The sequence below is a fragment of the Caretta caretta genome, chromosome 13, assembly GCF_965140235.1.
Source record: "Caretta caretta isolate rCarCar2 chromosome 13, rCarCar1.hap1, whole genome shotgun sequence".
Taxonomy (NCBI): Eukaryota; Metazoa; Chordata; order Testudines; family Cheloniidae; genus Caretta; species Caretta caretta.
In genome coordinates, this window is record NC_134218.1 from 6,468,200 (window position 1) to 6,483,011 (window position 14,812).

The 14,812-nt window shown below is 44.0% G+C and overlaps 1 protein-coding gene across 6 annotated transcripts in view; it reads right to left on the bottom strand.

Annotated features, from left to right (window-relative positions):
- The window catches only part of COL20A1 (collagen type XX alpha 1 chain), a 96,621-nt gene that overhangs the window by 56,068 nt on the left and 25,741 nt on the right, over positions 1–14,812 (bottom strand). For 5 of the 6 annotated variants that reach the window (XM_048820793.2, XM_075118692.1, XM_048820791.2 and 2 more), the window contains exons 9-16: positions 14,273–14,437; positions 11,638–11,802; positions 10,058–10,230; positions 8,774–8,903; positions 6,963–7,105; positions 3,023–3,146; positions 2,129–2,268; positions 1,417–1,546 (exon numbers count right to left, since the gene is read on the bottom strand). In XM_048820793.2, coding sequence (XP_048676750.1) covers positions 1,417–1,546; positions 2,129–2,268; positions 3,023–3,146; positions 6,963–7,105; positions 8,774–8,903; positions 10,058–10,230; positions 11,638–11,802; positions 14,273–14,437 — 1,170 coding nt within the window. The remainder of the gene's footprint in view (positions 1–1,416; positions 1,547–2,128; positions 2,269–3,022; positions 3,147–6,962; positions 7,106–8,773; positions 8,904–10,057; positions 10,231–11,637; positions 11,803–14,272; positions 14,438–14,812) is intronic. The other variant, XM_048820792.2, reaches the window with a different exon arrangement.

A 14,812-nucleotide genomic window follows, 5' to 3' on the forward strand; every position in this document is an offset into this window, starting at 1 on the left:
ACTACACTGAACAGAGCCCAGGAGAGAGCAGAGTACTGCCTGCCCACTGCACAGAGCTGCACCCAGGTCTGGAAGTGCTGGCGAGGCCCAGCAGCGTAACGAGTGGCCAGGAGCTGGAGGCGGACGTAAATGGATGAGGACTCTGCTACTGCAAACAGGAGACCTCCCAGAGCTCGCCCATCATAACAAAACGGCATCAAGTACTGGCTCGCCTCTGCTACTGGAAAATTAATAGTTTCTGCTGATTACATAATCCTCAGGAGAGACAGACAGACACAAACACCATCATTCTCCAGCCTTGTTTAAGAGCTGTCAGCCAGCATCTCTCACCAGGTCTCCTTGAGGGGCCATCCCAGAGGAGTTCACGTCAACCCCTTCCCTCCCCAACAAAACATTCTGAAAAAGCTGAACCATGTTTCAATATTGTCGAAATGTTTCCATTTTTCTGTTCAAAACAGCTTTTTGTGTAGAAATTTCCCTCATTTTTATTTTTAAAAAAATCAAAAATGTCAAAAGCTTGAAATGTAAATGAAATGGTTTTGCTTGGGGTTGAACAGAACTTTTTTGCTTGACCCAAAATGATTTTTTCTCCTCGGAATCACCAATGCACCAAAACATCTGTTATTCAAGCAGAGCTAACTTAAAGACTGTCTTTCTAAATGAGCTGGTCTAGGTCAAATCCAAACCAGTAGGCTCGGTGCAAGTATTACAGCGTGAAATTCTGTGTCCCCTGCTATGCAGAAGGCCAGAAGAGCTGGTCAGAATGGCCCCTTCTGTCTCCAAGTCATTGCATCTATAAATAAAGGCAGGATTTGACCAACAGACTTTACTGAGGGCAATGCTCCCAATGGAGAATCACAGTTAAGTGTCATTTTCTCAAATCTATGGATCATTCAGATGGTTATTGCACGACATCCAATGGTTACAAAAGTTCATTTCAAGGCTACCAAACATTTGGAAATTCCGGTAGCCTGGTAAAGATCTCCCAGCAGAATGAGTGACTGGCAATAACGTGTCCTATTTAGAAGGACCCTATTAAAGCAAGCTATTCAATGAGGGTTTTCAACCCAGTAAGAACCAGGTTCAGTGCCAATGAGACTTTTGGCCACACTAGGCTGAATTTTGGCCAAATTTGGGAGGAAAAAACCTGCCCTGACATGGGCAGAGAGAGAGATACTGAGGGGGGATTTAAGTCTTCAGGTAGAAACCTGGCAGAACTCAAAAAATTTTAGTCTCGATTTGCTCTGAGGTCTAAAATTTGTTTGAACCAGAAAACCCGAGCTGTGAACATCCCTGAACTTTGGTGTCTGGGTCAGAACTAAACTTTTGGCTGTCTGGCAGCTAGGCACCTAACTTTATAATGGACCTTGAACCAAACTCCTGCTGACCCTCATACTCTGCCTCAACCCTACTTACATGTGGTAACATTGCCTGTAAGCGGAAAGGATTCGCCTTCACTATAAATGGAGCTGACACTAATGAAGTACTGGGTGAGAGAGGACAGAGGTCTCAGCACAGTGGATGATGCACTGCTGGGAACTTCGACCTGCAGTGAAACAGAAACACCAGGGTCAGGATTGTAGCACAGAGCAAGGGCAAAGAGGGGCTTGGAATTCAGGATAGTTGCCCCAAAACCCTCCCGTGTTGAGGCACCCACATTGTTAAAATGCTGCAGGCATGTGAGCAGCCGCTGTCAGGAGAGAGCGGAGTTCTTGACAGCACACGGTGATGGTGCCTCTTCGGCAAAAGGAAAGATGGGGAGGGTTTAATTAAAGCCACACATAGGATGCGTGACTCCATATGAAGGGTTTGGACCATGTGAGGAAATTCAGGAAGGCCTATGGAAGTGCCTGCCCGTATTTTCCCGCTGTGCTCAAAGGATAGATAGGACAGCACTACAGCTAGGGCAGGGCTGTTTCCCTATTACCCTGTCTTCTGGCAATGCAGGGGTCACACCCTTGCACAGGTATAAACCAACTGACAAATCAAGTCCTACAGGGCTACAGTCTGTTCTCGGTTACATCAGGAGTCACTCCACAGCCAAGTCACTGGAGTTAACAGCGCATTCGCACTCCATCGCCGTTCTCCCGGTTTTCGCACATTCCTGCGTCCCTAAGCAAGGACTTGCCTCCCCGGCATTGCTCCCTCTGCTTGAGATGTAGGTCACACGGTGAGCTCTCACAGCACGCGAAGCCGCGTCCCAGCTGACCTTGACAGCCCCATGGCCGATCTCAGAGAAACTTAGGTGTCTAGGAGGGCTCAGTGCCACTGCAACAATAATTAGCAAAAGGACGTGGTGAAGATTTTTAAGGCTACGCTTGTAAAGCCACTGGTTGCCTCCTGCTGCTCCCTCCATCTTAACAACTGGACTTTTCCCACTGCGGGATAGAAGAGTTTCTGATTTCATTGTTATGCAGGTCTATATGATGCCCTGGGAGAATGACTGGTTTATGGGTAGAGAAAGGGTCAAATCAACCCACCTACTCCCCAAGATCCAAAGAGCTCAAAACTTTCAAGAACTTCCAGTCTAGATCCTGATCCTAATTTTTGTCCCTGGTCCCATTCCTACAGTGGGTCAAACCCACTGGGATAGGTGCTCAGATGCCGTGGCGGAAGGTGCGGTCTGAGAACCCAGGTGGATAAAGATATAGATGCAGATACGTAACCTCAGTTCTGAACACCCCAAACTTTGGAGCAGTTTGGATCCAGATCTGACCTCCCCATTCTGAATTTCAAGGTGATTCAGTCGCAGTTTTCCTGGACAGAACCACTCACTTTCACAGCCCTGTACCCCAGACTAGAGTTGTTCATGAGAAAGCCAGTCATACAACTAGAGGTAACCTCAGAGAGCCACCCTACATTTAGCATTAGCCAGGGAAGAAGGAGCCCGTTTACAAGCTATGTGAAAAATATGTGAAGCATCTCAGTTAATAAGTCTCTCTTGCCAATCATGCACCATTCATCAAACCGCTTATGCTCCTGCCAAAGGGTCAGCTGAGTAAAAGAAGGAAGTAAAACTTACAGGTGGTTTCCTGGATGCTGGCTGGATCACTTGCCTCTTCCCCGTACATTGCATACACTGCTACGGAGTACTCCGTGCTGGGAGACAGCCCGTCCAGCAGAACCTCAGGCTGTTCCACTTTCACCTATCAGAGGATAAAGATGGACACTCAGAGAGGTATTCTGTGGTGAGGCTCTGCCATGGTTGGCTCCCCATAGCATCCTCTAACAAACCAAGAGCAAAACAGGGCTGCAGAGACAGGAGTCTAAGGCCACAGCTTGTCTGTCTCTTTGGGTACGTCTACACTTCAAGCTGGGGGTGTGATTTCCAGCTCGAGAAGACAAATTTGCACTGGCTGTCCTTGAGCTACCAAACTACAAATAGAATGTAGCCAGGCTAGCTGCTTTAAGTACATATCCACAGGGGTAGGGCAGATTTGTACTTAAGACGGCTAACATGCCACTGCTTGCCATTGCCCGTGTTACCAAGGCTACACTCTTTCTAGCATGCTCGCTCAACGAAAGCTGGACTGAATAGGTCTTTTCCAGCTTGGAATGATCCACCCAGCTCCAGCTGTAAGACATATCATTAGAGAGTACTTGTAACACTCCTCACCAGCCACGTAGCTGTGTCGTGGTCAATGCTCCTCCACTACCCAACCCAACAGACATGCACAGTGAATGCAAACTCTAGAACTGGCTGGGAATTTTTCACCAGAATATTTTTTTCCACCCAAAAAATGCCAATTTGTTAAAACCAAAACAGTTCACAAAAAAAGACTGGTTTCGACTAGTTTTCCAACTTAAAAAAAGAGTTGAAGTGTCCTATTCTGATATTTTCTTCACAAAATACCTTCAGTTTCTTGGTTCAAAGTGACTCATTTCAAATTTAACTTAATTTGTACTTTAAAACTGGTTAACAATGAGAAAAAGGTCAAAATCAAATCAAAATGTTTCAAGTGGTTTTCAAAAAAGTTCTCAAAAAGGGGCTGGAGAGCCGGTCTCGGATGGTTTAGGTGCAACAAATCCTGCATCTTGGCAGGGGGTTAGGCTAGATCAGTGGTTCTTAAACTAGGGCCACTGCTTGTTCAGGGAAAGCCCCTGGTGGGCCAGGCCGGTTTGTTTACCTGCCGTGTCTGCAGTTTCGGCCGATCGCGGCTCCCACTGGCCGCAGTTCACCGCTCCAGGCCAATGGGGGCTGCAGGAAGGGCGGCCAACACATCTCTCAGCCCGCACCACTTCCCGCAGCCCCCACTGGCGTGGAGCGGCGAACCGCAGCCAGTGGGAGCTGCGACCGCCTGAACCTGAGGATGCGGCAGGTAAACAAACCAGCCAGGCCTGCCAGGTGCTTTCCCTGAACAAGCGGCGGCCCTAGTTTGAGAACCACTGGACTAGATGATCCTTTTGGTCCCTTCTAACCCTGGGATTGAGACAAACTGGATTTTTTTTTTCAGTTGGTCAGGTTGCAAAAATTTGAGATTTTGACTTTTTCTCCCAATTTGGGAAGGGAAACATTTTTGAAATCTCAAAAGTACTTGTGGAATAGTAAAACCATTAGCTACCCATCCCTACTATACATCATGCTCCCTCCTCTTCCCGCCCGCTCACTACACTCTGCCCTTGCTTCTGGGTGAACAATTCTGCTAAATAGAAATGAATGGCAACCCAGCTTGCTTATGTTAGGGGTGGTAGAACTACAGTGGGGAAAACAGTGATTATTTTTCCTGAGAAGTACTTAACTGAACATAAAAATTAGTTAAAAATCAGTTTACTGAAAATGGGTTTGGGGGTTTTTGGCAAAAACCTAAAATATTTTAGGCAAAAATTTCAATTTTTAATGATTGTTTTTAAAACAAAAAGGATATTTTCCATTGAAAAAAAATAAATAGATGGGAATTTTTCAGTCAGCTCTAAATAGAACCTAGTAGCCCAGATCACATGCAAGGACAATACACATTGCAGTCAAAAAATAAAAAATCCGATCCTTTGTGAGCATGGAGAAGGTATCATAACAGATAAATCACCATCTCCTTCATTCCCAGATATTCAGCAAAGAAAAACATCACAGCACGATGATTAGGGGAAGAGATGGATTCCCACAGGATCCAGCTGTTTAACTGAACTGTCCCTAAGATTCCATGGGAGCACGCAAAGTTCTCAGCCTGCCAAGGCCCCAACAGGATACCCAGTGGGGAACAATGACTGAAGATGGGACACAACAAACAACTGCAGAGAAGAGAGTTCTCACAGTTTAACCATTCAATAGTTGTGATGTAAAATGCTTTACACTAGAGATGACAGGGATGTGCAGAATGGTTATGAATTTGCATCTAGGCAAAAAGAAAAGGAGTACTTGTGGCACCTTAGAGACTAACCAATTTATTTGAGCATAAGCTTTCGTGAGCCAGAGCTCACTTCGAATTGGTTAGTCTCTAAGGTGCCACAAGTCCTCCTTTTCTTTTTGCAAATACAGACTAACACGGCTGTTACTCTGAAACCTGTCATCTAGGCAAAGAATGTGATATCCCATTTCCTGAGAGAGACTTGAAGAGCTATGCTTTCAGAAGAAGAAAAAAAACCCCACAAAACAAACAAAAAAAACAAACCTTTTCCGTGGCTTTCCCATTTTTATACTTTGGTCATTACAACAGGATTGCCACCACCTACTACTTCCAGAGCAGAACTGTACCCACTTAACATGCCCAGGGCAGCTTGTTTTGCAATACTGCTTATTGCAAAAACTCAATACCTGCCTTGTACTCAGAGAAACATTCTAGGAGTTTTTAATAGAAAGACTAGAATTTGATGGGGTGGGAAGCATTTGCTGGACACACCAAGTTAATTAACTCTTTCGTGGGTGGCCCATGGCTTTAGTGCTTTAATTTCTGTGTGAGGCAGATGGAATAATTGTGGCACTGCCCAAGCACATATATATAAAAAAGTTACCCCCGTTCACCCACCCCAATATCAGATCTTGAAGACACCATTTCTATACTGAAATACTGAGCGCAAAAGTGCAGTACAAACACGAACTACTGAATCTTCAGAGCAACACTGGGTTGCAGGGGTTACTATCCCCATCTTATTAGGTGGAAAAACCAAGGCAGAGCAGTTACACAACTTGCCCAAGGCCACCCAGAGAATAAGTGGCAGAGTCTTGGGAGGCCTGGCTCCCAGCCTCAAGCTCCACCAACTAGACCACGCTTCTTCTCAACACCGAGCAAGGAAGCCATAGACTTTTTCAATGAGATGTCAGGCTCCAAGTGCATCATTCTGTACGTTTGAGATAGTTCATTAAAAATGCATGTTGAATTAGATGATCTGAGAGCTCCTTTTCTCCTTATTTCTACTGTATGGTATTGTTTAAGGTTTATACAAAGCCGTAAGGGTGAGTCGTAGTTAAGTAAATAAAAACTGACCTGCCAAATCTACATTTTGAAACCCAAATTTTTTTTTCATTTTTATATAGCAAGTGGATAGGGCACTGTACTGGGACTTAGGAGACCTGGGCTCAACTCCCCAGTCTGCCACTGGCCTGCTGGGGGACCTTGGACAAGTCACTTCCCCTCAGTTTTCCCCATCTGTAAAATGGTGATAATAATCCTGACCTACTTTGTAAACCACTTCGAGATCTACTGATGAAAAGTGCTGTATAAGAGCCATGGATTGTTCTTTCTAAATATGGGCTCACTCCACAAAAGTTTGGATCCAGATCTAAACTTTCTTGAATTCCATGTTTAGACCCAGGGTTACACTCAGACCTTTTATAGTAATAGAGGGTAGCCAGGAAGTTTGCAGATCTGAACCTTCCCATTGATTCAGACCCACTTTGACTTAGAGGAGATTTAAATGAAAGTCAGTTAAGTAATTCTCATGCAGACCTGGGATTTAAGTTTGGGCCCCGTATCTCTGACTATATCCAATGTGGCAAAAGGAATAATTATAACTATCTTCAGCTATACCTCTTTGGTATCATTCTCCGCTCCATTGGGGGCCGCTGAACAGAGCACCAGGTATTGAGTAGCTCCACTTGACGGCTGCCAGCTCAGTGTTAGACTGTTGTGGCTCACTTCCAATGCGCGCAGGGAAAGGGGTGGTGACAAAGCTACTCAGATGAAGGAAAACAGAACAAAAAGATTCACAAGGAAGTTGCTCATTCCTGTCTTTAACCCTTCCCGCCCCCACACACAGATTCAAGGATATCTAAACTGTACATCAGAGCAAAGCAGTTAGGGTAAAGCTATTTTAGGAGATGTGTATATGATGCTTCTATAACAGAGAATCATCAGAATCCAGTCAGAAGGCCTTATTGGCTGTTTCCGTGGGCAGGGAATATCTTTGACATGTGGACCAAAGAAATGTATCCCTCCCATCACAATCTTTCTTTGTCACATGGTCATTTAACGCCAAACTTTCCTTCAAGGTAGATATTGTTTAGCAAACGTTAGCAATAAAAAAGAAACAATGTGCAGAGAAGGTACTAAGACTTGGGAACCTTTGGACAAACTTGACAGCGGTGAGTCAGCTGAGACGACTGCCTATCGTGCCAACCAATCTTGTCTCATTGTTTCCTTGTGCGCCCCTATCTGTATCTACCTGTTGGCTCTTGCCTTACACTTAGCTTGCAAGATCTTTGGGCCAAGTAAGAGGGTGAGTGTGAACACACCACCTAGCACAATGGGGTCCTGGTCTCCTAGACATTACCACAATACAAACTAATTACCCTTTGGAACAGAGGGGGAAAATCAGAAGCAACAGGATCAAAAGCCCTTCTAGAAATTTATATAGTCACAGCAGGGCAATCTAAAGGCACAGCTTGCTCCTTAATAGCAGTACCTATAGATCATCTACCTCATGAGGCTTGTCTCTGCCTTTGCAAGTTTCAGCAGCCGACACAGAGTTCTTCCTCCTGGCTCACACCAATCAGCCCCAGTCAGTCTCAGTCTCATGAATGCATTTTCAATATCTATTTTTAAATTGGCTCTTTCTTGACCCTTCGGGGGACGTTCTGGGGAAAATCCTAGTACAAAAATTTCCCTCTTTCAATTATGGCATCACAGGGGAACAGCAAGGATCTCCAACATCTTAAAAGAAGAGCAGCAGGGGGTGAACAAGCCAAAAAAAAAACCCATAAGGGAAGTGTGTGTAGGAGGGTATATGAGCATGTGTACCACACTTCCAGGCACTTGATGCCACAAAACTCCTGGGTGGGATGTCATTCCATTAGCATCTTAGAATTCAATCCTGAGAATGTGATCCAGGAATGGATGAGTAAATGTAGATAGCTTAATTGTAAAAATAATAAAACCACAACAAAAAGCTTGATGCTGCGTCCAGCATATCTGGGTAACATTGTTTCTTCCTGCCAGAATACTAAATAGCTAATTTTCTCCCCTGAAGAATGTTCATTTTTTTTATGTTCAAACATTATCTCCAGAAGTCCTGATTTACCTCAGTCATGCAAAAACACTTACTGAAGTCAAAGGGGATTTTGCCTGAAGCATCAAGATTCCCACACACACACTTTATTTTTTTCAAATAGGACATCACCTATATTCATAGCCTGCTTAAAGAGCTTACTCGAACATACCCTATACATGGGGCAACCACTCAGGGATTGGGGAAGTGCTGAGGCGGTGAGGAAATCAGCACCAAGAGAACTGGGGCTTAAGGAAGGGAGTGAATGATGCTTGGGATCTGGGAAGAGAGAAGTTGCACAAAGCAGAGAGGGATGCCATGAAGGCTAGACTAGAGCTCTCTACTCATGACCTACATGTCGAGGTGATGCCCCTCAGCCCATCTCCAACGGCATTTTCATAAATAGGAAACACCGAAACCAGGTATTCTGTGTGCGAGGTCAAATTGACAAGCTGAGTGGAGGAGGTAGATCCGTCTAAAACTACCTGAAAAACACAGAGAAAGGCTGTAAGAAGTTGTGGTATCAGGAGTTCTGTAGCAGAGGAAGCAATCAAACAAACCAGCACCAGCCACAACTATACCTCGTAAGCATGCTGTGCCTTGAACACGAAGGCTGAAAGCCCTTGTAACTTCATACTAGCTAGCGTCACCCTAGACGCCTCCCTGCCTGCCCCAAATAAAGGAAGAAGAGGCCTTCAAGAAATAAAGCTTTTTAGTTTACTTTTCTCATCCACAGCATCCACCATGAGTCACTCACTGGTTCATGCTCAGTGTGATGTAGGAGCAGCATGCTCTCTGCTAGTGACATCACGCCCCCACCACACTGCAGATGGGAACCAGCTCTGTTATTTAGGTTAGTTGCACCAACCCTCTTGTAGGTGGGGGGAATAAACTCTACCAAGATTGCCATGGCAGCATGCCAGGAAAGGAGAATTTTAAGCAAAGATAGACTGAGGAGTGGGGATGGCAGCTGTGGGACTCAGAATCTATTTCCCTAGAGTATTTTGCAACCACAGCAAATCACAGTAACAGTAGGAACATGCCAAAGAGGGTGGCAGCCATGCAGGGAATCACAAACCAGGGCTGTCTGCTCAGATGAAAGCCTAGGGGTGAAATGGGTGGAGGTGTATATTTACTGAGCCAAAGGCTGCCCAACCCCACTCAATTCAATGGGGTTATACAATTGTAACTGAGGAAGAACTACCTAGAGCAAGGCTCTAAAAGTTTCAGCCAGGGCACCTTATTATTATTTCTATATTTCCAACAGTATGCAAGATACTTTACTGATAAGACTGAAGGGAAGGTCCCTGCCCTGAAGAGCTTAAAATCAAAATAGACAGTCTACAAATGAGGTGATGAGGATGGTGTAAGGGAGAGAAGAGAAAAGAGACAAGAAGAGACCAAATCAGCATAAGCATGACCAAAAAGTAAAGTTCCTGTCATTTCCGTGTAGCGTGCTGATAAGGCTGACACACACATAATATTAAAAATGAACACATTAGGCATCCAACTCCGATTGACGTCCAATGAGAGTTGGGTGCCTAACTGCTCTTTGTGTCCCTGAGAAGTCTACTCAAGTCTAGTCCAAGTCTGCTCTAGTTTCCAGCCACCACACACATCCAAACACAGGATCTCCTACCTCTTTGGGGATTCCTCCCCTGGATGGGTAATATACAATCCTATATTTCTTTGGTGGTCTCAGCGGAGGAGTCCAGGAAAGGTGCATGCTTCTGGAGGTCACCTCTGATATTATAAGGTTGGTGGGACTCAGATGGGGACCAGTGTTGGCTGAGACAGCTTTCACAGGACTGTCTATTGTTCAAAAACCTGTGTTACCTTCTCATATTATCTTAACGTGCCAAATGCACTTTCTACTTCTTTTTATCAAGTGACATGTCCTAATCCAGTTACAGTCTTCTTCCCTAAATACATAGGAAGCATTCCAGCCTACCATGAAATGAACATTTAAAAGGTGGTCCAAGGGGAAATATAAAAATCCCATTGAGAACAAACTGTGTAGTTATTTGGAGAATATACTTTACATTTGAATGTGAGTCACTGCTATCGATTCAACAGATGGCTCAGCATTTGCCAGTTCCAAAGATTTAGTCAAATTGAACCAGGAAAAGTCTGTTTTAAAAAAAAACCAAAACAAAACAGCCCATTTTCTCTGGAGTATCGAATGCCTGAGAAAAACTGGTCTAATTACATCAGAGCAGATACAGACTAATAGGGAAGAGTCCATTTACTTTGTCAAATTCCAAACCCACTTAAAGATACATTTGAAAGTTGAACTCTCCCATTGTATTTTAGGAAAACCTATGAAAAAATGAGCAGAGATTAAAAATTGAATGGGGGGGGAACCCACACACATGTATAGTATTGGTGCTGGGCACTTAGCTTAACATTTGGTTGGGGGTGAGAAGGGGGGAGTCCTTCAGTCTAGTCCTAGCTTCTCTTTAGCTAGAAAAACCACACTTATTTGTATTTAGCTATCCCTTGGGAACATATGGCTTGAACTACAGGTGGAAAAAGCCTTGTACTCAATAATTTTGCAATCTCTCCCCACCCAACAAAAGCCCAAAGTGCTCACAAATTAATCCTTTGCTTTGGACATCTCAATGGTGAACCCAACAGGAAGTGATGCAGCTGCATAGGGAAAGTCTGGAAGAGACTCAGGTTGAGAATGCATTTGTTGTTCATGTGCACTGACGTGGATAAATCGGACAGGTAAGTCCCCCTCCTCCCTACACCGGTGTAGTCACCTCTTGTTCTTTATGTACAGTACCACCCACTACATACTTTCCAACCGCCTTTCCCCCCACCCCACCCCAAGAAAGGTCTCTGCCCAAGCTGCTCACAGTCTAAGGAGAGAGTAGGGGCCTTGCAGATGAACCACGGGAGGCTGTACCATGCAGAGGGGATCATGTGGAAGAAGGTGACCATGTGAGAGGTTGGCAAACAGTGGGCAAGGCAAGGAGCAGTGGCAGAGCAGTGGAGACAGCTGAAAGAGAGGATACGCAGGGAAGGGTAGAGGTAGACAGAGCTCTGGAGGTGGTGACAATAAGCTGACAGCAGGTGGGGAGCCAGTGGAAGGATGTGAAGAGGGGATCAAATGGATGGGTGAGGAAGGGGAGTTTAGGAGGTGCGTTTGGCATGGACTGCAGGGAAGCCATGCTAGCTGGTAGGACTGAACAGGGATTGCAGGCTTTAACTCACCTGTGTTTTCACTCTTGTGCTTCTCTTTGATCCTGGTGCACAAGACCCGGCTGAGCCTGCTGACCAGAGAGCTGAGCAGGGGGAAATCCAGCACGTTATAAACAGTGAGCTCCAGGGGCTCTGATGCCACCTGTCTCAGCTCTGCCTCATCTGCATTTTTCACCCCTAAAAAGAGAGAGAGCAAAGAGCCAGTCAGCTAAGAAAACTCCCAGGAGATGAACAAGACTCAGGGCCAGAAAAAGGTCTTTCCCCTATTTAATGCCCCAGTTCAGGAGCCGAGCACAACTTCAGTCTCTTGGCTAAAAATGCCTCCTAGCCTTCCCCATGGGGTGGTGCTTCTCTGCAGTGTCTTGGAGTCTTGCCTGTAGCTATAAGCACAACTGGCCTTTAAGGAGCAATATCTAGATTGTGTTTAAATACAGTGGAGTCAGGGGGTCTTCTGTGGTCCAGAGCGACACTTGCGAATCCTCCTAATAGTTCCCCTCTATCATGTTACTGCAGGCCTGGCTACCACAGAGGCTGATAATATTCCACTAAAAGACAAATCAGGACATATGTAGAAATCAATGAATGAATAAATAACACTTTGGTATTTATGAGATGCCAGCTTCCCCCACAGAGAATCTGCTGTTCACTAGAACATAAAGCTCCGTCACAAATCCTTGTTATTCTTTCCATAAATCCAGCCCTGCATATCATCTGTGCGCAAAGGGTCTGAATCTCCATTGCTCTGCATCTTGTGTAGTAACTTACCCATATGTAAAGCAGGTCCCAATTTGGATAGTGTTTTACTTCTTCTCACTTGCTTTTCACAGATATAAATGCCTACACAAGGTGCAGAACAGTGGAGAATCAGGCTCAATGCCTTATGCCTGTAGAATGCCTTGCCTTGCCCTTGAACATTAGAGATGTAGAGGGAGGTCCTGGTGTAAATCAGTGAAATTCCAGTGAGGTCAATGAGGTCATCTACATCAGATGGGGATCTGGCCATTAGTGTACAATCCTATGGGAAGAGGTTTCTCTCGAGATTTTCTTTGTGTAACAGGCAAAAAGTAACCAACACCAAAAGGTATCTTGTATTTAACAAATATGCTCATCTTTTCCATCTTGATGTGGGATTAGAAATGAATCCAAACCAAAACTTTGGATTAAAACATCCCCATACTTTGGGAAAGATCCATCTTTGGCTGTCATGGCTTGGGCCCATCTCTAGCTGGGATCCACCTACATAATTTCTTGCTATATTATTCTTGGGCCAGGTAGTGTTTCCTTGTCTAACCCAGGACTGCTTTTTTGTTCTACATTTGTAAAGCTCCTAGCATAGTGGGATCCTGCTCCATGACTACAGCTCCTAGGCATTGCGGCAATAATTATGTGGGCAGGTGGTTTAAATCTCTTTCCTCTTTGGAGACTATAACTCAAGTTCTCACAATCTAGAGTCAAAATACACAAACACTGCAAACATTTCTAATCTAAACAACAAGGGGAAGTGACAAAGCAGGCAATACATTCAAATGCACAGGTTTTAAAGTATTATGCTGTCGACTCTATTACAGTCTGTGTCTCCATTCAGTATATTAAGTAAAGTACATTGCAAAAGATATAGCCATACAGTGGTATTCAATGAATTCTCTATGGTGTACTTACCATAAACTACTTCTAGTGCAGGGGGGTAATACTTTATTGTTTAATTTTACTCCTCTTGCATTAACCTTTACTAGATAAATTCAGTTATAATTGACAGCTCCTCTCCCAGTCATTTTATGCCTCCTTATTGCTGCCAGATGGCAAAGAGCTGATAAGACTATTAGAAATACAGAACGTTAATCAAATGAATGTATTTGGAGGCAGATTGCCAGATACAATAGGTTGGTAATTTAATCGAATGGTTCTCTTTGGAAATGGCCGATTCATCTAAACCAAAACTGTTCGTGGGACAGGATCAGTTCAGCAAATTTTCAACTCAAAAGTTTTTTTGAAAAAAAAAAAAAGTTTTGAAATTGTCGAAACATTTTGTTTGGATTTCCTCAAAAAGAAAAATTCTGATTTTCCACTTCAAAGCAATTTTGTTTCAAAATTTAAGCTAATTTTAAATCATTTAAAGTGTTTCTATCAACCTGAAACCAAAATTCATGAAAATCTGAGATTGACTTTTTTGTCCCAATTCCGAGTGGGAACATTTTTTGACATCTCAATATTGTCTTCAGGACAAGAAAACCATTTCATATCTAGCTCTAATAGGTTTGTTTAATTCCATTTTGAGGTAAACAGTTTAGCAATCATTGATCTCCCATTATGCAAATCTGAGGCTGTTAGAGATTTTGATGTGCAGGTGGTGAGAAAACTTTTAATTAAAACTAAACTAGTTTTTAAAAACGAAAACACAACATCCCACCATTGGCCACCCCTTGAAGATTCTATCTATCTGTCATGTCTGAATGATACATTAATGACCCATCTGCTCATGGTAAAATGATATCAAATCAAGAGGCCAAACTTTATGGGTAATATTTTCCAAAACACTCAGTGTTGTCCTAAAAGTGCTCCGATTAAAGTCCAATAGAGTTTTACCATTGATTTCAAAGGGAACAGTTAGGCCAACCCCACCTGGTGTTATTAATAGCTGTAATCTTACCAATGGCAAATATCTCTATGCCCATATTTTTCAAGGTCTGGGCAGACAGGTTGGCATCATCCTGTGATTTTCCATCAGTCAAGAGGATCACCAGCTTGACTGCATCTGACCTGGCACCAGCTTCAGGTTTCAGATTTTGTTCTAGGACATAGGACAAAGCAAGGCCTTGGGAAGAAAGAAGAATGGAATTAGATCCCTGAAAACAAGTCTGCAGAGATGCACATGCTTTGGGAAGTGCAAACGCCCTTCTCAGCTCCTTAGTCGAAACTGGGTATACTAGTTCTGCATGAGGGATACAAACACAGCTCCTGTGCTGTGGGGATGATCTCCTGCATTGCAGTCTGAAGGAGACTGTTGTAAAAAGGCCTTTTAAACAAAGCTACAGTGGCTTGCTTTATAAATAAACCTTTGGAAGGTAACGGGTTAGACTTGACAATTCTGTCATTCCAAAGTTTTTTCTCACTTCATTGCAGACCTACATGCTGCTCTGTGACTGTGGGGCTGCTCACAGGCATGTGATGTTAGGTGCCTTGTTTCAAG